This window comes from Phyllobates terribilis, unplaced genomic scaffold, assembly GCF_046119375.1.
Source record: "Phyllobates terribilis strain yellow unplaced genomic scaffold, ASM4611937v1 Scaffold_1__5_contigs__length_1240528914, whole genome shotgun sequence".
In the NCBI taxonomy this organism is placed as follows: Eukaryota; Metazoa; Chordata; class Amphibia; order Anura; family Dendrobatidae; genus Phyllobates; species Phyllobates terribilis.
Genome location: NW_027362761.1, coordinates 328,055,011 through 328,077,754, shown reverse-complemented (window position 1 = coordinate 328,077,754; position 22,744 = coordinate 328,055,011). Strand labels below are relative to the sequence as shown.

The 22,744-nt window shown below is 42.5% G+C and overlaps 1 protein-coding gene across 2 annotated transcripts in view; it reads left to right on the top strand.

Moving 5' to 3' along the window:
- Nucleotides 1-2,885: 2,885 nt before the first annotated feature.
- SFSWAP (splicing factor SWAP) overlaps nt 2,886-22,744 on the top strand; it is a 140,932-nt gene continuing 121,073 nt past the window's right edge. The window contains exons 1-4 of one of the 2 annotated variants that reach the window (XM_073676098.1): nt 3,027-3,166; nt 9,216-9,352; nt 9,748-9,917; nt 10,417-10,557. In XM_073676098.1, coding sequence (XP_073532199.1) covers nt 9,297-9,352; nt 9,748-9,917; nt 10,417-10,557 — 367 coding nt within the window. In that variant the 5' untranslated portion in view covers nt 3,027-3,166; nt 9,216-9,296. Of the gene's footprint in view, nt 3,167-9,215; nt 9,353-9,747; nt 9,918-10,416; nt 10,558-22,744 lie in introns of both variants that reach the window. The other variant, XM_073676097.1, reaches the window with a different exon arrangement.

Genomic DNA, 22,744 nt, shown 5'->3' with positions numbered 1-22,744 from the left:
AACCAATTCTTCACATGCTGTTGATTGGTTCTTTGTGCCTCCCAAAGATTGCAGTAAGGCTCGGCTCACATTTGTCCGGCGCTCTGCGCTGAGCGCTTACACCGGGGTTTCCGTGTAAATCTCTGAAATATGTGATTCAGACGGAACCCATGACTGAAGATTCCCTGTAATGAGGCAGATGGAGACACTGTGGACACTGTAAGACCTGTAATCCCATGGTGTCCGTCTTTTATTAGACATGCATGAAAGTGCCGTCGGCCACAGTGCTGTGCACTTCTGAAAAGAAGGACGACGCTGAACAGAGTCCAGATGGAGTCCAGACTAACTCTGCTGCCTCATTATAGTTAATGGATCCCTTGGGGATTTCATCTAAATCACATCACTCGGAGATTTAGATGGAAACCCCGATATAAGTGCTCAGCGTAGAGAAAAGGAAAAACATGATCCAAAATGCTATGCCGTGCGCCCAAAGAGTAGTCTTCCTCCACATATGGGGTATCTGCGTACTCAGGAGAAATTGCACAACAAATTGTATGGTGCAATTTTTCCTCTTACCGTTGTGAAAATGCAAAATTTGGGGCTGAAAAAAACATTTTTGTGGAAAAATGTGATTTCTTTAATTTTCACGGCTCCATGTTATAAACTTCTGTGAAGCACCTGGGGGTTCAAGGTGCTCACCACACATCTAGATACGTTCCCTGAGGGGTTGAGTTTCCAAAATGGTGTCACTTGTGGGGGATTTCCACGGTTTAGGCACATCAGCGGCTCTCCAAAAGTGACATGGTGTCCATTAATTACGACAGCAAATTTTACATTCAAAAAGTCAAATGGCACTTCTTCCATTCCGAGCCCTGCCGTGCACCCAAACAGTGTTTTTTCCCCACATATTGGGTATTGGTGTGCTCAAGAGAAACTGCACAACAAATTTTGGGGTCCATTTTCTCCCGTTACTCTTGTGAAAGTAAAAAAAAATTGGTCTAAAGTAACATTTTTGTAAAAAAAAAAGTTAAATGTTTATTTTTTCCTTCCACATTCCAAAAATTCCTGTGAAGCACTTGAAGGGTTAATAAAGTTCTTGAATGTGGTGTTGAGCACCTTGAGGGGTGCAGTTTTTAGAATGGTGTCACTTTGGGGTATTTTCTGTCATAATAAACCCCTCAAAGTGACTTCAAATGTGATGTGGTCCCTAAAAAAATAGTTTTGTAAATTTTGTTGGAAAAATGAGAAATCGCTGGTCAACTTTTAACCCTTATAGCTCCCTAAAAAAAAAAAAATTGGTTCCAAAATTGTGCTGATGTAAAGTAGACATGTGGGAAATGTTATTTATTAACTATTTTGTGTGACATATCTCTCTGATTTAAGGGCATAAAGATTAAAATTTTGAAATTTGCTACATTTTCACCAAATTTCTGATTTTTTCACAAATAAACGCAAGTCATATCAAATTAATTTTACCAGTATCATGAAGTACAATATGTCACGAAAAAAACAGTCTCAGAATCAGGGGAATCCGTTGAAGCGTTCCAGAGTAATTACCTCATAAAGTGGCAGTGGTCAGAATTGTAAAAATTGGCTTGTCAGAAAGGTGAAAACAGGCTTTGGGGTGAAAGGGTTAAGGTCAAACTACATCTAGAGTAGGTTTTTTTTGTCAGTTACAAAACGCAGCAAAAAATGCTGTTTGTGAAAGCACCCTTAAGAAAAAAAAACCTTTTGCATTAGACAGTGGAAAGAAGCTATTCAGAACATGGCTGCAGTTTCCTCCCCGGAGACATGTTGGGAGAGCTGCGCTGGGAAAGTGTGTAACACAGGCCGCAAACAGGGACATGTTATAGAACCGCAGCCCTGATAACGCACCGGACACGTCAGACTCAGGCTGTGTGCCCACGTAGCATTTTTCAAGCGTATATGCTGCGGAATTTCCGCAGCGTAAACGCTTGAAAAACGCATGTATATCCGCACCCCATGGTCCCCAATGGGATTCCGCAAGTTCTATGCACATGCTGCGGATTTTTCCGCAGCGTTTAGGCTATGTGCCCACGTTGCATTTATGAAGCAGAAAATTTCTGCTGCATAAATGCAAGTCCTCTCCCGGAAAAACGCATGCGGAATTCCGCACGCGTTTATCGCGCATTTTTCGCGCGTTTATCACACGTTTTCCACATGCGGAATTGCCTTGCGTTTTTTATGCATTGGACAAAGGCAATTCCGCTTGCGGAAACGCAAAATTAAATGACATGCTGCGGATTTTTGAACGCGGCATAAACGCTGCGGAAAAATCCGCAGCATGTGCATAGAACTTGCGGAATGCCATTGGGGACCATGGGGTGCGGATATACATGCGTTTTTCAAGCGTTTACGCTGCGGAAATTCCGCAGCATATACGCTTGAAAAATGCTACGTGGGCACACAGCCTTATGCCGCGTTCAAAAATCCGCAGCATGTCATTTAATTTTGCGTTTCCGCAAGCGGAATTGCCTTTGTCCAATGCATAAAAAACGCAAGGCAATTCCGCATGTGGAAAACGTGTGATAAACACGCGAAAAATGCGCGATAAACGCGTGCGGAATTCCGCATGCGTTTTTCCGGGAGAGGACTTGCATTTATGCAGCAGAAATTTTCTGCTTCATAAATGCAACGTGGGCACATAGCCTCACAAGAGCCCACCCGCAATACCGCGGACTCCTCCGCCCCCACACACAGGCTGAGCACAGAGGACATACCTTTATGTCCTGGATAGCACTTTCGTACGAAATAAAAAAAACAAACCAAAATGCTTTGAACAAAGAGCTTTATTTCACAACGGGATAAAGCTAAACCCAATACACGTACAATAGAGATATATATATATATTTTTTTTTGTTATCACAGAGTCCCGCTGTGACGACTGTCGAATCTGCGCGGCGAGGTAGAACCGGAAGTGCGCGCCTCTCCATTTTGAGCAGCGCAGTGCGGTGGCGGAGGCCTAGTGTGTGTGCAGGCCGTGGCCGCTTGTCATGTTCTCCGGTAAAGCACGGAAGAAGAGCAGCGGGAAGACAGGCCCGGCGGCGGAGCTCCTGGTGTTCGGCTATGCCTGCAAGCTGTTCCGGGACGATGAGAAGGCCTGGTACCACGAGCACGGGCGGCACCTCATCCCGTGGATGGGAGACTCTCACATTCAGATCGATAGGTCGGTTGGTTGCTTATGACGATTGATTACCGTGCACTAATCTAATGGGATCTATGTCTTCAGTGGCTGCCGAGGCTCCTCCGCTGTGGACAGGCCTGGAGTGGTGTGTGTGACTAGGGGGTGTACAGAGTGATGTGCCAGACACCATGGTGGCCGGATCCGTGGGGCCCCCTGTGTCTGAGCCTCCATGGAAAGCGAGGACACAGCTGATTGCTGGGACCCCATAGCTTATTGCTGGACTGCAGACCTCTATGTGGGTCCGCTGCGGCCTTATACTGTGTGACCAGTACGGGAAGGGGTGGCTACTACCATTGCCTAACACCTGATCAGTGTGACCATTATGTGACATTGGATCGTCTCTACGTGACCCCAGCAGTCACCTTGGCCTTGCTGTGGGTATGGGGACATTCCTTGTACGGCCGGACTGTGTGTGTAATAGTATTCCATGCCGTGAGACAAATGTAGTATATAGGGTTAAACAGACACCTCCTTGTGTCACCGTACAGTCCGGATCCCATACTGGGGGTGTTGTGCTGCCCATCCCTTCTCTTCACACAGATGTATTTATACCCCCCCCCCCCATGGAAGCTGCTGGTGTATGTCTGTGTGCGCCTGGGGTGGCTGCAGGCCTGTCTACTAGTGAATTGGGTGAGCAGCAGAGTTGGGTATAGCAGGAGTCTTTCTGTGAAACGGTTAACTGACTTTACATGGTGTTGGGTTCTATAGAGTAGTGGCATGTCTCCATAGAAGCCGCTACGCTGAGTGCCTGCAGGTTTCCAAAGATAGACCTGAAGAAAGTAGCTCGTCTACATGACGTTGGAGCCCTGACCCAACACAGGGGTGTACTAGAAGAACTGGCATGATAATAGACGATACAAAGATATCTTATTAACACTTTTGCTGCCATACTTTTGGCAAGGAAACATAAAAGCTTACCTATAAAATAATAAAAATCTTATATTATCTACCTACATATTTTCTGGAAGTAGACACCTAGCACACAGGGCAAATGCCATCCAGCAGTTAACATTCATGCATCAAAATGTAATGGGTGTAAGGGGTTAAGTTTCTCCTTATAGAGTGAAGTAAGTTTGCATAAGACTGGGGTCACACTGCAGTATGTTCTCTCAGGCAGGAGAATCTGGTCGACTCATACTCTGTCAGAGTTTGAGCCAAGTGTCAGTGCTCCGATTATTGCACATGAGACTCACAGCACAGGTGTGGAGGAGACTGAGAAAGTAATTTCTCAATCTCCTCCATTACCATCATCCGCGGTAATTGGACTGCACTTGCATAACATCCGAGTGCAGTCCGATGTTTCACATATGCACACATAGACTTGTGTGGGCGATCCCATTATCGGATGCACTTGCAGCATGCTGAATTGGCATCAGAAAATAATCGCAGATCTGAGCTGCCCCATAGTATAACACTAGATCAAGTGCAATACGATTTTTAATTGGATTATACTAGTCCAATTTATACGCTTGTGTGAGCAACTTAAAGGGGTTGTCCACTACTAGGACAGCCCCTTCTTCATCTAAATGTTTGGCCCTTATGAAATAAAAAAGCTTATACTCGCCTCCCGTGCCGGCGGCGTTCCATTGGTGTCGGCACTCACGGTCCTGGGCATTTCGTGTTATGTCCCAGTCTTCTTATGAATTGAACATGAAGAGGAACTCCGGGCTGCTGCTGATATCTGACTTCCTCTTCATCTTCAATTCGTACGAAGGTGGGGACAGTGACGCCAGTGCTGATTGGGCCCGGGCTCATGTGTTGTCATAACCACACTTGCGCCCCAGGACCACAAGTTCCAACACACTTCTTTAAATGTGCAAATAGCCTCTTCATAGAGGAAGAGGACAGGAACTCTAGAGCCAACTATTGGCTGTAGCAGTCCTAAAAGTGAATATGGACCTTATCCAGGGAACCTGTCACCAGGTTTTACCCATAAAAACTTACAGGCTGGTAGTTGCTAACAGTCAGGTAGCCTGTTCTATCTGGCGTCTGATCAGAGCGGTCAGCTGCTCCACGTTAACAAAGCAGCTCTTCCTCCCGGTTTCTCTGTCACGGGCCCTGACTGCCGATATCATGTTGATTGACAGCTGGCTCCCCGCAGTTAGGTAGCGGGGAACCAGCTGTCAATTAGCATGGCACTGCCAGTCATGCCACGTGAGCAGAGGGGGTAAGAATCTGTTACTGTGTTGACATAAAACCACTGAATCGCCCTGAGGAGCAGTCAGTGACTACTCGGTGTCGCCACAGATTGGCATTGGGTGCAATGGGCAAGTAATTGGCAGCTAACTGCCTGTTAGTTCTTAGGTCCATAGTAAAAAAAAATTATATAGTCCATGATAACCCCTTTTAAAAAGTAAAGTTTAATTTTTGTGTTTAATAATTTTGTCCAGCATGGAATGTCACCTTTTATTAGGGGATTTGTCTTAATTCCCTTTAAATAAAAAAATTGCATGTAACGGGCTCCCACCCCCAGTCTATTTGCTTGCCTGTAGCTGATGTCAGAGTGTACTCATTTGGCCTACTGGTGCTGGCAGTGTAAAGGTCAGCACCAGTAACTATTCTGATAAGCCAATCACTCAGGAGACCTGTGCTGTCCGTCACACTGCCAGCATCTGTATATTCCACGCAAGTACATTCTGATATCAATGCAGCTAAAGGCACGTGAATAGCCTGGGGAAAACACTGCTTTGGAAGCCAAGTTACATACATGGTTTTTCTCAATATCTGACATAAAATCAGAATAAACCTTTCCCGTTTTAGGTCAATTAGGATTAACATAATTTTTAATATTTGCCAAATGCCAGAATAACGAGAGAGAGAATGTTTTAAGGCAGTTTTATTACTTACTGCAATAAATTAGGTCATTTATGGGCAAAGCTGAAAAGGCAGGTGCGAGCAAGGCGACCTATAAACCTGGATCAGTTACAGCAGTTTTGTCAGGATGAATGGGCCCAAATTCCGACCAACTATTGTGAGAAGCTTGTGGAAGGGTATCCCAAACGTTTGACCCAAGTCATTCAGTTTAAGGGCAATTGTACCAAATACTAATGAAATGTATGTAAACTTTTGACTTTGCAGTAAGTAATAAAAATGCCTTAAAACATTCTTTCTCTCACGTTATTCTGGCATATGGCAAATATTAAAAATTATGGTAATCCTAATCGACCCAAAACGGGAAAGGTTTATTCTGATTTCATGTCAGATATTGAGAAAAACATGCATATGTGTCTTTTTATATAGTGTATGTAAACTTCTGGTTTCAGCTGTATAATGAGGACACATTCCCTAATTTTATGATTTGCAAAGTTTTATAACTTTCTGTGATGGCCAACGTTACAAAAACAATTAGTTATTCTTAAAAATCATATGGCATAGCACATGTGGTCTTGGCTGTGAAGAGGGTTAGACAATGGTTCAGGTGTATATAATGTACATTTGACTGGGAAAGGCTCATTTACTGTATTGATTAATAGTTTGTTGGTCAAATGGCGTATTGAAATGTTGTAAAGGTCCAAGGGGTTTATCTAGATGTGTGCCCAGTACCGTTCCCCCTGAGGGAGTGCTAGCTGTGGCACTAGGACTCTGTACACTACAGGGCAGTGTTCATGAGTCTGCAGCTCTCCCTGGGTGATGGAGCACACGCAGAGGCGGTTATGTGGAGAAGCAGCACTGGCGTCTGTATGACAAGACGTTGTCACTGAACTGATTCTTGTACTAGAAGCTACAACCGTGTATTTTTTATCAAGCCTCATCTGGAAGCTGTAAATGCCAAGACCCATTCCAGAAGCCAATTAGCCATTTCTCCCAAGATTGGGGCAGAACTTTTAAAACTTTCCTTTTCTCTGTATTTTATTATTATTTTGTTGCCAAAGTTGATAACTGATAAAAAGCAATTTTCTGGTGATGATTAGATTATGCTTTGTACACATCAGGGGACATATATTGGGGAAATGGGACCCATTGAATATACATTAGTTCATTGTTGGTTCAGCAGGAAAGTATGAGCAGTTCTGAAAAAGCACCATCACAATCATGCTAGGGCAGTCTTATTTTTGGAAATGAGCAGTCTTACCTGGCGTGGGCTAGCTGAATGGATTAAACTTCCTGAATTTTAGATCTAGGACTGGTCTCCTTTAACCTTCTCAGTGCAGGACTCCTGACTATACTGAGCTCAGTTTCACACTTACGCACTTCTTTTATTTTCAGTACTGTGTAGGAGAGAGTTCCTCGTCGATGGACTGTCACATTGTGTCCTGGGGCACACTAGTTTTTATCCTTAATGGGTCGGCGGGGGTAAAGTGATGGAATCTTTTTCTTATGAAGATCTCTTGACACTGTTTTAACAGTGGAATTGATTACTTTACTATTGTGCCCTTTAATAAAGTTACGTTTCCAACTCGATTTTTATGTGAAAAAGATTCCTGATGCTTTAAAGGTTACCTACGTAATGCCTATGTTCTTAAAGTGTGCCTCCTACATTGTTAACTATATATCTGCTAGAAGTTGACAAAAATGTCAAGTCTGTTGTATAACTCATTATTAACTGTACGTGCTTCTTTGTAATAGAGACTCGAGTCTCCGCTTAAAGGAAACCCTGAAGGGTGATTTTTACCACTGAAACTGCTAACATTTCTGGATAGGTCCTGATACAGCAATAAGAATGATACCTGTAGAATTCTTATGTGCCAATGCTGAGAAATCAAGCTTTGAAGCCTCACTCAGATTAGACAGTAAGTGCCGTGGGGGGGTGTCAATGTATTTGCAGCGATGCCCCAGTGCACTTCCTGTCTACGTTTTTTTTTTTATTTATTTTTTTATAGCGCTGTCATATTCTGCAGCGCTTTACAGACATCATCACTGTCTCCATTGGTGCTCAGAATCTATATTCCCCATCAGTATGACTTTGGAGAGTGGTAAGAAACCCATACAAACTCCTTGCAGATGTTGTCCTTGGTGGGATTTGAACACAGGACCCCAAAGTAACAGTTTTAACCACTGAGCCACTGTGCTGCCCATTTGCTGGTGACTTCAAAGCTTGATTTCTCAGTGCCGGTACATCACATTACTACTAGTGATGAGCAAGCGTGCTCGTTTAACTCTCTAAACGAGCACGCTCGGGTGCTCGCCGAGTATTTGCGGCGTGCTCGGCATCTAGTTTGATCCGCCACGGCTGCATGTGTTGCAGCTGTCAAACAGCCGCAACACATGCAGGGATTGCCTGTTTGTTAGACGGCTGCGACACATACAGGGATTGACTAACAGCCGCAACGCATGCAGCCGCGGCGGATCAAACCTAGATGGCGAGTACCCAAGCCTTCTCGTTTAAAGGGTTAAACGAGCACGCTTGCTCATCACTAATTACTACACGATGGTATCTTTTTTGTTATTGTACTAGAACCTATCCGGTCATTATCTTCCTGAGAAATAAGAGCTGTTTCATCATCTGTTTGCATTTGGCATCCAGCTCTGTTTTACGCCTCCTTCAGGGTGACTGGTGTCTGTTACGGGCAGAGCACCCAGCGACCTACCGGATATTTTCTTTTTCTTGCGTCTTTGCAGCGTAATACACAACAGTGGTTGTACAGATTGTAATGGAGGATATGGCAGGCTTGCTGAGTTAGGTCCCATCTACTTCAGGGTAAATGATATGGGATGTACACTTTAAGTGCATGATTTACATGGTATAAACACTGTTAAGTGGCAGTGCCGACTTAATAGGTTTATGACATGTTTCAGTAAAAACACTAAAGCAATCCTTCAATTAAGTTAATCACTTTGTATATTAAGGAGGCTTTTTGTGCAATATTTTCTACATTCATCTCCATCTAGAGATCTCTTTTCTGCAGCGATCATCACCATGTTCCCCAATTTATTGTGATTTATGATCAGCCTTCTGCCTGTAGCCCTGCTAGAACACGTTTTCTGCTGTGCAGGCGGTATACTTCTGTAAAGCCTCCTTAAAGTACATATGTATGTTTTTGCCATGTATGTGTGTGTCTCTCTACTACATAACCAGAACTTATTTCCTCAGCCATTTGGCTAAGGGTCGAGCCTAGCCATGATTATACCACCAAGGGATCCACGTTTCTGCGGCGAAGATTTCTGCTGAGAGATGCGGACTAGCAGAAAGAAGCGAGAAAATTTCCAGCCCTTGGTTCTTACGGATAGGTATTTATGTGTTCGGGTTCGTGTGAATGTAAATTAGAAGTATCCAGATTCCCCTCAGAAACCAAAAATAAGTAAAAAGTTTACATTTAATTACATAAGTGGTTTAAAAAAAACCACCATAAGGTAAGAGCTTCTAATAGATTGTCAGCTGACATTTTGGGACTCTGATCTATTCGTAAAGGAGCCAGAGAACATAGACATGTTAAGTTTTACATTGATAGAGCAATCTACACAATGTACAGCTAAATGTCCAGACTCTAAAGACTCTTTCAGAGTGATTGCAAGACCTCTTTTGTGGGTCTGTTTTGTGACAGGGCAGAGTAGACAGGTAAGTTCTCATACTGGAGAATTGGCGTTTGAGGCACATGGTACTGACCATGTCTTTCGTGTTGCAGGTATGATGGACGTGGTCACCTGCATGACCTTTCTGAATATGACGCAGAGCACAACTCGTGGAACAGAAATTATAATTTATCCGAGGAGGAGGCTCGAATAGAGGCCTTATGTGATGAAGAGAGGTATTTAGCGTTGCATACGGACTTGCTGGAAGAGGAAGCAAGGCAAGGTACATCACTATCTACACACTCGTCCCTTACAATAACACCAACCCTTCCTTTAGAGGAAAACTGTACAGTATATAAATTTGACTAAAATCTCTGATTATTTTATACTCACTCTTTCTGATATTATCTATTTGACAGTTCCAATGGAATGGAAAACAGCTCTCTGAATTTGGACCGCAGGATAGTTTTTTTTGTAGAGACTGCTTTTTCCCAGCTTATCTGTGCACTGGAATATACTCGCTTTACTTAATTATAAAAAAAATAAAAGCCACGATTCGCAGACAAATCTTCAGAATCCTGAACTTTGTCCTGCATGTATGCTACCAGTTCCACTTGTTAGGAAGAGTAGTTTGCCTTTTTTCCTGTTCATTAATGTGAATATATTTATACATTACCATTGGCAATATCGGAGGGATTATGGCTTTTCACGCAGCTGAAGCATGACTTTATTGTGTTTTTTAGTTTTGTATTATTTCTAATATGTTGGTATTTTCCTTCAAGAGGAAGAATATAAGCGGCTAAGTGAAGCCCTGGCGGAGGATGGGATGTATAACACTGTTGGCTTCCAATACAAAAGTGACTATTATGATCCTTCGCAACCCACAGAGGAAGAAGATCTGCAAAAAGGCAAAGACGACAAAGGTATTTGATACATTTATTACGTTAAACTGTGTTTCTTCCCAACATAGTAAGCAGGGCTGTGGAGTTAGTAAGCCAAACCACCGGCTCTGACTCCTCAATTTCCCTGACTCCCGAATCTGACTCCACAGCACTGGAAGGAGGATCTTCACCACTGAGCGTGTACATAAAGTGCAGCACAAGTTCATCTCAGCTACTAGCTTGGATCAGGAACAGAACAGACATGTATAGGACATTTCATAACTTTCCCAAATTCTTATGAAAGCATTTACAGCACATACTGCATTGAACTGCTGTACTTAATTTATTAGATATTTTAGGAGTTTGAGTTAATCCATTTTATACTGACTCTACCAAACTGGACACCAACTCCACAGCCCTGATAGTAAGCAGTCCCTTATCCATAGGATAAGAAATAACCTACTGATTTCTGGAATTCCCCACCTCCATAACCGCAATTCTGAAAAACGTTCCCTGGAACCTGGCACTGCAGCTCCACCTTGAATGGAGTGGAGGTACTCATATTCAACATCAGCTCCATTCATTGTCTCTGTGCCTGCTGTAGAAAGCGAAGCAATGCCGCTCTGCTATTTCCAGCATAGTCAGTGAAAGGAGCAAAGGTCAGGCAAATGTACCTCCATTTCATTCAAGACTGAGCTGCAGAACTGGGTTCCAGAGCACTGTTTTCTAAATTGCTAGGAATCACAATGGTCGGATCTACAGCTATCAGTTATTCCTGATACATGCACATCCACAGTGGGGGAGGGATTTCCACCAGGACTGAGGAGTCGGTAAGCCAAACCACTCACTGACGCCTCCGCACTGGTAGGAGGAGCCTCGCTACTGAGCGTGTACATAAAGTGCAGCACAGATTCATCTCCACTAAAAGCCGAGATCCTTAGATCAGGAACAGAACAGACATTTCATAACTTTCCCAAATTCTTATGAAAACATTTACAGCACATCCTGCACTGAGCTACTGAACCCAATTTATTATATACTTTAGTAGTCTGAGTCTGCCCTTTTTAGTTCCGACTCCACCAAAATGGACACCGACTCAGACTACACAGCCTTGTTTACCACAGAGCAGTGGTTTAGTATGTGGGCTGCTACTCCTTAAAGTGTATAGAAGTTGAGCAAATAGATAAGCACTCTTTTAAATGTACAAATGCTCCTAAGTGTGATTGTACTAAATTTTCTTGATGGGAAAGATGATTCATCTTTTATTTGTATGTGCAAATATATTTCCCCTTATGATTGATCTGCCTGAAAGTAGAATATTTTCAGGTATCAGACATAAAGCAAGGATGTATGTATAAGTATAATATAGTGTTAGGCTTCAAAAAGCAAATTCATCAGGTGGAAAACTTGAAGGAAGTATGTCACCCCCAAATTTAATATTTTAACTGTTAAGACGTTCATAAAGAGGACTTGGCCCCCATTAAAAATCGTACTAGTACTGTAGATTTTAGTAAATTTGTTCAGAAAAGTTTTATTACATATATAAGTGAGGGGGTTTCGGTGTACCCTTGTTGTGGCCAAGTGCTCTGTGAACTACTTTGCCCCCTCAATTGTGATTGACAGCGCTCTTGTTGGTACCCTGTCTGATGTAAATACCCAGTCCTGCACGTACTGACACTGCAGGGGCTGAAAGCAAGCAGTGTCTGTTTTCGGTGGCTCAGTTCTCGTCCCCTTTCCTGTGGTTAGCAGCGAGTGGCTGCTACACACAGTAGAGAAGAGCGCACCTACACGGATATGCCGATAACGAGTGCGTGTACACGCATTCTCCTCTACCTCCTGTGTCAGTGTCTGCTGCCTCCTGCTACTGTGTAGCCGCTACACTTGGGAGAGGAAGATGAGAACTCGGCCCCTGTTCACACTGACACTGTGTATGCACGTACTTAGCCCCCGTAGTGTCTGTACTTGCAGGGCTGGGGATTTAGATCTGGGAGCGCTTCACAGTGAGAGCTATGGTTCATCACAAGAGGACTGGCAGAGTTTTGTAATTGAGTGGCCAGAATGGTACATCGAGCATTTAGCTATGCCAAGAGTGCATTGAAGTTCCCTAATTAAAAAATGTAAGAGAACCTGTTTTTCCATACATTAAATTGTCCAGAATGATTTTTTTTTTTGATAGGAGGTAGGCCCCCTACAGAGAGGTCTAAACAGTTCAATTTCAATTTCCTTCAAACTCTCTCAATATCAAGATATTTCAGCTTTAGGAAGAGAAAAAAAAATCTTGTATTGCACATGCAACCCATTAATATGAATGAGCACTGTGTGATGTTTCATTTCTTCTGTAGTGACGCTGCAGGGATATACTTTCTAGCTTGTATACACTTGTTACTGATTATTGCTGTAGGGGTCACTTTGTGGTCAGCTTATTGTTAAAGGGTTCTTTCTGACAAATAGGAATAGTCCTAAGTTGAAAGGGAGTCTGTCAGGACAAAATGACTGTTCACACAAAGCACAGCCGTTCGTTGCACCCGTGGCATGGCTCATCGTTTCAGTACACCTTGCCACCTACTTGTTTTTGATCTGTCTCTACCCTCCTCTGGCTCTTGAAAAGCTATCAGAGAGCAAGGAAGAGTGGGTGAAGATAAATGGAAAACAAATAGGTGGGAAGGGTGCACTCAAGTGCCTTTGCTTGGTTTGAACAGTCATTTTGTGCTGACTAGACTCCCTTTAATGGGAATTTGTAGCCAGGATTTCTCATTCCAAACCATTTATACGCGCATGTGCCCCTTTCAAACACAAGTTCAGCAATACCTCTACATGGCCAGTCTGTTCCATTGCTACTGAAAAATCAGCATTTGAATTGATTTGCAAATTGCAGTAGAAGATCTGAAGCCTCTGTCACTCCAGCTCTATTCCCTGCCCACTATCTCAGCCTCCTGCTTGGCTGTCCTATATGTTGTGTGACTTCAGGCAAAGGCGCTGTAAGTCCAGCGCGGGGCAGGGAGTAGAGCTGGAGTGACAAACGTGTCAGATCTACAAATGGCTCTTCAGCCTCATTTGAATATCCATTCAAACACTGATTTTTCAATTAATGGAGGAATGGACTGGCCATGTAAAGGTATTGCTGGAACAGGCAAAATGTGCATATACATAGTTTGATCCTGCTGGCAGATTACCTTTAAGCTGACATTGTATTATGTGTATCTATCACTATTGATGTCACATCCTGACAAGTGCAGAGAAAACTTTACAGATGAGATGTACATTTCTGTGTGTAGACTTAATTTGGATTTTCTATACAGCTGTATACATGTCTAGATGACCTTTTCCACTTTAAAGTTGAATCAATGTAAATAACGTTACTTATCTTAAGGAAATCATAACCTGTTAGACATAGTTCTGAGCTGCAATGGAAGCTGTCATCATGCTTGTTACTTGCCCCTAATAGCTTACTTGAGCTCCTGTAATGCACACTGCCTGGTGTAAAGACTACCGTCATCTACATACTTTATTGGGTGTGGGTACAACTGTAATATCTATTATCAGTCACCTTTTACTCAGGATACAATTTTTTTGCGATTAATAAAAATCGGAACTTGCGCTGGTAAATAGGGTAAGAACAAGAGGAGATGGCGAATGCAGGTGTTTAAAAAAGAGCAAATTTATTGAATAAATATAGTTTAAAAAGTTTTTTTTAAAGAAATTGCTGAGGTAAGCGAGAATAGGGGCACTTGAGGTAGGTAGTTGTAGTCCCAGATGCGGTTGAAGGTGCCTCTTTGTTGAGTAGGTAAATAGCTCTGCGCAGGGAGGGTCCCCTGAGGAGAAGAAAAAGGGGGGCTGGTGGTTTAGAATAGATGTGGTTAAGGTAACCTATGGGGGATAGTTAGGATAGAGAATTACCTGGTTAATTTGATGGACATGGTGAGTCCAGTCTAGTGTTGGGTCTCCAGATTAAAGTAGAACTGTAGAGGAACGAGAGGGCGTTGGTTCCTTAGATAAGAAGATATTAGGTATATCTCAAGGGAGGCTAGGTACCTGTGGCAATAGCCATAGTTTGGGAAAGTTGATGCAGGAATAGATGCAATCCTGATAGTATCCTTTAGGAATGAAGTCCTATGGGTAAAAATGAGGGGAGGGGTTAGAAGAAAAGGAGAACAATATTGAGAGGCAATAATGTAAATTAGAGAGCGGGGCCTGCTAAATAGCAGGGGTAGGGTTTACCTGTGTAGATCAAGTTGCTAGACGGCAGCCACTATTGCTGGGTGAATACCCTTATTGCCTGAAACCAAAGGTCCTGATCACTGAGCGGGTGTGGGTAAAACCCGAGAGTGACGAAGGCCAGGTGGGTTCCCTGATGGAGTAGATCAGGGTGGTATTTTAACAGCGGTATTTTACCAGCGAGCGAGTGAGTGAGTGCTAGTAGGTGCCTGGTGTGACACTAAAAAATCCTTTGTCTTGAATGGTGAGTGGCCCCTGAGAAGAGTGGCTGAGTCCTTAATGAACCCAAAACAGACTTTGTCAGAGGAGGCGCTAGGAGGTGGTGCAGATACAGAGCATCAGCGCTGGTCCAGAAATCTGCACATGGTGGAAAGAGCCAGTTGAGTAACTTACAGTTGAGGTGATCTTGTCCCGTCCGCAGGGGATTCCCGGTGACTGAAGACCTGCGTATGCTGCAGTCCGTGCAGGTGAAGTCTTCCTTGGCGCGATGAACTGAATGCTGGTAGCGTGGTGTGGTGAGGGGAGGGGCAGGGTCCCGTCCGGAAACCCTCCGCTCTAACCAGCTCTGCGTGTGACGGCACTGAGCAGTACAATAGAAGACCTCCGTGACATCACGTCACGAGATTGGGTACCAGTATGGAGGCCTAGATGGATCAAAAAAACAGACGCGTTTGGAAACAGCGGTTTCCTTCCCTAGTTGATCCCTAGGCATTAGTGGGTCCATTTCATAGGTATATGTGTGGGCGTGTATTGATGGATTGGTACCTGCTTCACTTGAAAAGCTGTCAATTATCATTAAAGGTATACAGATAAATTTCTGAGTTCAAGCCTCTTGGCTTTAAGGAATCAAAAGTAAAGATCAATTTGCTTTCCACACGTGAGATTTGTTTGAGGTAGTTGCCTTTTCGCCATTGTTTTGGCACTTTTTGTATACCCGTGACATTTGTGCCTTCTATGGAGCCACCATGTTTCTCGGCAAAATGCTTTGATAATGGGTGCCTGTCAAATGTATTAGTAATATTACGTAGATGTTCATTGATACGGGTATGCATGTTTTCTACTTATGTTCAGTCAGTCTACAGTACATTCCCACACCACAGTATTCGCGGTCACCATCTGTTGAGTTCTGGGCTTATGAACGCAAAAAAACACTCCTGCTCTCCAGTAGATAGTTTGAGGCTATGTTCACACACGTGTTTTTTTTTTTTCTGCTGCTAATTTTTCACTGGCAGGAAAACAGCTGCGTTAAAAACGCAGGTTTTGTTGCTTTTTTTTGACCACCCATTACTACTTATGGGTGAAAAAACGCATAAAAAACGCAGGTGCATTTTCTGCTGCAGAAACGCCGAAATAAGTGACATGCTGTATTTTCCAAAAACACAACCAAGGCACAAAATACGCAGCATACAAAAAGCAACATGTGTGAACAGAGAACTCTGGTTTCTCATACACTTCTCTGGTACTGCTAGACGCAGCTGAAAATTTGCATAAAAATCTGCTGCAAAATACGCAGCAAAACACAACGTGTGTGAAAATAGCCTAACACTCTTAAAGGAAATCTGCCAGAAGGTGCTATGTAATGATCTGAGAGCTACATAATGTAGGGGCAGATACCCTGATTCCAGTGATGTCACTTACTGGGCTGCGTGCTGAAGTTTTATCTACTGCAGATGTAGCAATTCTCTGAATGCCAAACTCTTTATTTCCTTTCTCCACGCCCCCCTCCCCCACCACCACTGACTGGCAGCCGTCTGTGTACTCTGTGCATAGGTAGAAAGCTACCAATCAGTGTAGCGGGCATGGGTTACACAGTTCATGAATATGGAGGATTACATGGCAGCAGGTTTAAAAAAGTCTGTATTCTTAAAGGTATCTGGTCACCTCTAAAAAACTATATTTACATGCAGATATAGGTAATCTGCATTTAAATGTCTGCTATTTTTACTGGAAGGGCGGCTACAAGGGGAAAATGAAGTGCTGTTCTCCTTGGCTTGCAGTTATATTAAGTTACTGCTCATTAAAGAGTGAGCTCAGTGTGATCACCTCCCGCACACAGTCTTCTCTTCAGCGTGCGTTTACAGAGCTGGCTTCCAGACAATGTGCCGGGGAGTGAATACAGCCACGCTCACTGTATAGTGAGTGATGACTGCAACAGCTCCCTGCACCACCCCATCACTAGAAGAGAGCAGCTGCAGGGAGAAAGAAGGTGGCGTATATTATAGAAGAAATTTTCTCCAGCCCATAGCTAGTGAGGCTAAGTGAGATGAAAGGTCAGTAAGGTAATAAAGGGGAGTTCATGACTGTTACATAGATGATTGTTCTTTAACCCCTTCTCGATATCCGCTATACATTGTACAGCACAAGTCTGGAGCCGGTGTATGAAGTGTACTTCTGGGCAGATAATGGCTGTGTGTTGCCTCTTAACCACCACCGCCGTGAGTTCACCTTGAAACAAAACATGTGGCTGGGCTTCAAAGAAGGCGATGGCTTTTACTTTGTATGGAATAACTTAGCCCCTTCACGAACTTTGACGTACCTATACATCATGGTCTTTTAGGGGTTCCCGACCTTTGACATATAGGTACGTCATGGTGATTGTGCGGGCCCCACGCGATGGCGTCCTGGCTCTCGACTTGCGTGATGGCCAAGCCCGGCTGCCACAGGTAGGAGCGGTGCCCTCATCGCCATCGGCTGCTTAACCTCCTAAATGCTGTGATCGAGATCGATGGCAACATTTTGGAGGCTTGGAGAGTGCAGGAGCACCCTCTCCTGTCTGATCGGCGTCCCAGCATTGCAATGCATTTTACCAGTGATCAGATCAGAGTGATAAAAGTTAAAGCCCCATAGAGGGACTAAGAAAAAACAAAAAGTGTAAAAATAGTTAAAATAACAAAAAAATGAGAAAAATATACCAATAAATAGGTATATTTATGTAAAATAAAAATAAACGAAATACACATTTTGTATTGCTGCATCTTGAACGACATGCTCTATAAAACGGTCACTAGTTAACCCCTTCAGTGAGCAAAATTTTTTAAAAAAGTGGCAAAAAACTATGCTTTTTCATCATACTGCTGAACAAAAAGTGAAATAAAACGTGATCCAAAAGTCAGATGGAAATAAAAATGAAAATGTCATCTTGGCATGCAAAAAAACAAGCCACCATACAGCTCCATTAGCGGGGAAATAAAGAAGCTGTAGATCTCAGAATAAAGCGATGCAAAAAAATTTTTTTCTGAAAGTTTTTGTGTAAAAGCGGCAAAATGTAAATGTGGTATCGCTGTAATTGCACCGACCTGAAGAATAAATCTGCCTTCTCAATTTTACCACACGCGGAACGACAAAACAATTCCTGGTTTTTGTTCATTCTGCCTCCCAAAAATCTGAATAGAAAGCAATCAGAAAATGTCGTGCAGAAAACGGTACCAATAAAAACCTCAACTTGTGATGCAAAAAACTGTTGGCAGAAATTTTAAAAAAAATATAGTTCTCCAAATATGGCTGTGCAAAAAACTAGTTTTTGCAAAAAAAAAAAAAAAAAAAAAAGTCTTAGTTTGTGACAGCAGCCAAACAAAAACAAAAAAATTTATAAATCTGCTATCACTGTAATCGCAGCAACTCTTAAGAACAGTTGTCTAGTCACTTACACCGTATGAGGAATGGCGTAAAAATAAAAGCAATTCTTAACCTGCTGTTGATTTGTTCATTTTACCTCCCAAAGATCGCACTAAGGCACAGCTCACGTTTATTCTGCAGAACGGGTTTCCGTTGAAATTTCTGAAATACGTGCTTCAGATGGAACCCGTGGTGGAAAATTCCCCATAATAAGGCAGATGGAGACACTGTGGACGCCGTCTGACCTATGATTCGGCAGTGTCAGTCTTTTTAAACGTGCATAAAAGCGCGGTCTGCCACAGTTTTGTGCACCTCTAAAAAGGTGCTGCTGAACAGAGGCCAGAGTAACTGCTGCCTCATTATAGTGAATGGATTCCTTGGGGTTTCATCTGAATCATGTCATTTGGAGATTTAAATGGAAAACCTGAAGTAAGTGCTCAGCGTAGCGCACAGGATAAATGTGATCCAAAATGTTATGTAAAATGTTCCCAATAAAAGCTTTAACTCAATCCACAAAAAGTCCCCACTCAGGTCCGTCATCTGTTAATGGAAATATAGGGGTTTCCACTTTACTGGTAGCACAAAGGCTCTGGAAAAGTGCTATGGCTCCTCGCCCTCCAAAAGAAATCCTGTGACTTCTTTGCTCCCAAATCCCCCTCCCTCCCTTCTAAACCACATTTAGCATCCACATATTTGGCATTTTTGTAGCGATGAGAGCCCACTTAATTTATGGTGTCAATGTCTCCAGAAGCACGAGCTGGGCACAATGTCATGTCAATATGATCACTGCACCCTTAGATGAATTCATTGAGAGGTGTAGTTTATAAAATTGAGGTCACTTATTTGGGGGTTCTGCAGTTCTGGCACCTCAGGGGCTTTTCCAGTGAGTCATGTCACCCACAAACCATAACATAAACATCTGCACTATAATATGCCGCTTTCCACTGTGCCTCAAAAGTAACTTTTGACCACACATTGGGTATTGGCGTACTCAGGAAATTGTGTAACAACTTGTGTAGTCCATTTTCTTCTATTATCCCTTTTGAAAATTGAAAACTTGGCCCAAAGCAATATTTTAGTGAAAAAAATTTTTTTCATTGACTCAGTCCAATTTTATAAAATTCTTTGAATCGCCTGAGGGCTAAAAATGCTCACTGCTCCCCGAATTCAATTCTTCAAGAATGTAGTGTTTAAAATGGGGTCACTTGGGGTTTTGTTCTGTTTTGGCATGTCAGGGGCTCTTCAAATGTGACATGTCATCTGCAATCTGTTCCAGCCAAAATTGTGCTCCAGAATTCAGTGGCTCTCCTTCCCTTCCAAGCCCTGCCGTGCACCCAAACAGTAGTTTTTCCCCACATGTGTGATTTCTGTACGACAATACCCCATAACAGATTTTGTGGTCCATTTTCTTCTGTTACCCTTGTGAAAAGGAAAATTTGGGGCTGAAGCAACATTTTTGCTGGAAAAATGTTTTTTTTTCTTTTCCATGGCTCAACGTTATAAAATTCTGTGAAGCACCTGTGGATTCAAAGTGCCCACCACACCTCTACATAGGTTCCTTGAGGGGTTTCGTTTCCAAAATGGGGTCACTTGAGGGGGATTTCCACTGTTTAGGCACATCAGGGGCGATGCAAATGCAACATGGCTTCTACTATCTATACCAGCCAATTTTCTGCTCTAAAAGTCAAATGGTGCTCCTTCCGAGCCCTGCCGTGCGCCTGATCAGTAGTTTTCCACCACATATGGGTTATCGGCGTACACAGGAGAAAGCGCACAGCAAATTCTAAGGTCCATTTTCTCGTGTTACCTTTGTTAAAATCCAATATTTTTATGGGAAAAAGTAAAATTTTCATTTTTTCCTTCCACATTGCTTTAATTCCTGTGACGCATGTGAAGGGTTAATAAACTTCTTGAATGTGGTTTTGAGCACCTTGAGGGGTGCAGTTTTTAGAATGGTGTCACTTTTGGGTATTTTCTGTCACATAGGCTCCTCGGTCACTTCAAATGTCATGTGGTCCCTAAAAAAAAAAAAAAAAAAAAAAAAAAAAAATTTGTTGGAAAAATGAGAAATTGTCGATCAACTTTTAACTCTTATAAACTTCCTAACAATAAAAATATTATGTTTCAAAAATGATGCTGATGTGAAGTAGACTTGTGGGAAATGTAATTAACCATTTTGTGTGACATAACACTGATTTAAGGGCATAAAAAATAAGGTTTAAAATAGCAAAACTTTTTTTAAATGTTTGATACTTTCATAAATAAACACAAATTGTACCTTCCAAAATTTACCACTAACATGAAGTAGAATGTGTCATGAAAAAACATTCTCAGAATCACTGGGATCTGTTGAAGCGTTCTAGAGTTATTACCACGTGAATGGACACTGGCCAGAAAAAAAAAAAAATATATATATTAACCTGGTCAGGAAGGTGAAAACAGGCTGGGTGTGAAGGGTTTAAAGCGTAACTGTGTTTTTAATTTTTATTTCATAAATCAATAGTACAAGCGAAAATAAGAAACTTTGTAATATATCTTTCATCAGAGAATCCTGCTTCTTTCTCTGTCAGAATTGATCAGTCATTATCAGATTTCTCAATTTGGGTAAAATGTGTATTCGGTGAAGACTGACTTTCCCATTACAGAGATAGGAGATGGATACGATTCTTTCCAGATAGGAGGGAGAGGATGAGGATGGAGCTCTGCCTCTAGCTCCTCCCGCCTACATAGAATTGTATCCTTAGCAGTTGTCATCTCCTATCTCAGTAATGGGAAAGTCTGTCTTCACCGCATGCTTAGTGTAGGATAACCTCCATTTTTCCAATGCTTTGTAGTTGGCACAGACCCGTGACTTTGAAGTGTTGGCCTCTAATTTCTGGTTGCTGGTACGATTCAAGATCCAGCATATCCAGAACTGCATTTCTAAAGGAAATCTGCCCCAGTCCCATACAGACATATTACTACTTCCGTTCAGTTCCCACACACAAGCCCTGGAGCGAGCTGTGACCTCCCTCTGCTCGGATCGGTGTATTGTGCAGCGTACTTAGTGACTCACCTTTTTATGTAGAATATGTAAAGTGTAAAATGCCTTCTGAAGTCGGCCATTTACACTAAGCCATTAGGCAGTCCCTAAGAATCTGAGCTTTTCTATCTGGCCATCGACATAATTGATGTCCCCTGGCTGTATAAAGCCTTTATAAATGGGCTGAGCGATTCTTTCATTTTGCCTGATTAGTATTCATCGGAAACAATTGTTGTATTGACCCTGGGTAAACACATTTTCCTCGAGACTCGTACTAATATTTTTTTTTGTTGAGAGTTGATTTTACAAATTGGCCGAATGTAAGCATTTTTGATGAACGGAGTCGGCTTAATAAGGCAGAGAGGGGAAAATAACTGAAGTGATTGCCAATTCCTCATTTGGTTGAATCGGTAGCGGCTCACTCTGACTCAGAACCACACTATTCATGTCAATAAATAGTTTTCCAATTTAATTTTGACATTTAAGCAGACGTGTAAATAATGTGGATTAAAAAAAAAATAAACTGCTGCATTTCTTAACACCGGCTTTTAACCCCTGCAATCTTGTCTACTGCGAAGGAGTGCGTTTAATATCACGTGTAAATGTCATGTTTTTTTTTTTGTTTTTTTTTTACTGCCGTCACTTTCACCGTCCAATTAGGCATTGTTTAGAAGAAAACAAATGTTGCCTCAGATGAAATAGAGTGGTGTACTCCGCTGTTCATGCTAATGACGGTCTCTAGTGCTCAGTATTTCACCTCGGGGAGTGGGGACACCATGGCCTCTGGGCACATAGGAACTTGTTTGCAATACTTTTGGGATTTGTTCTTTGTCTCTTCATGCTGTTTTTTATCATACGTATGCCTGCATTATCATCATTATGTTAAATTATTACCCGTCATACTTTTGTTTCTGTATATCGTGTAATCCTCTTCTTTACATAACCTCTTCCATCCTGATGAAGTTTTTTTTTTTATTTTTTTTAAAAGAGGACCTGTCGCTTGTTCAAAAAAAATGGAGTTAAATACCTTTGTAAAATTCCCTGAGATCCCCTGATTTGTGTCGCTCTTTTGTTTTTTTTTGGACTTCACTCCATCGCAGAGATGTTCACGTTCGTTGTAGAGCGCACATCTGCTTTGCACTTCAACTTGGTGTTTCTTCAGAGTCTTCTCTGGGGTTGTGCACTTTCACCTCTCTCCCTTTCCCCAGACATTGCCAATCACAGCTCGGCATCTGATCTAGCAGTCTATCAGTCTTGGATACTGCCGTATTCTGGTAGCATTTGAGAGGGCGGGGTGAAAGCATACACCACCGGAAAAGAATGAAGAATCAAGAAAGTTGGACTGCAAAGCAGAGATTTCTCATAGCGCACTGCAGA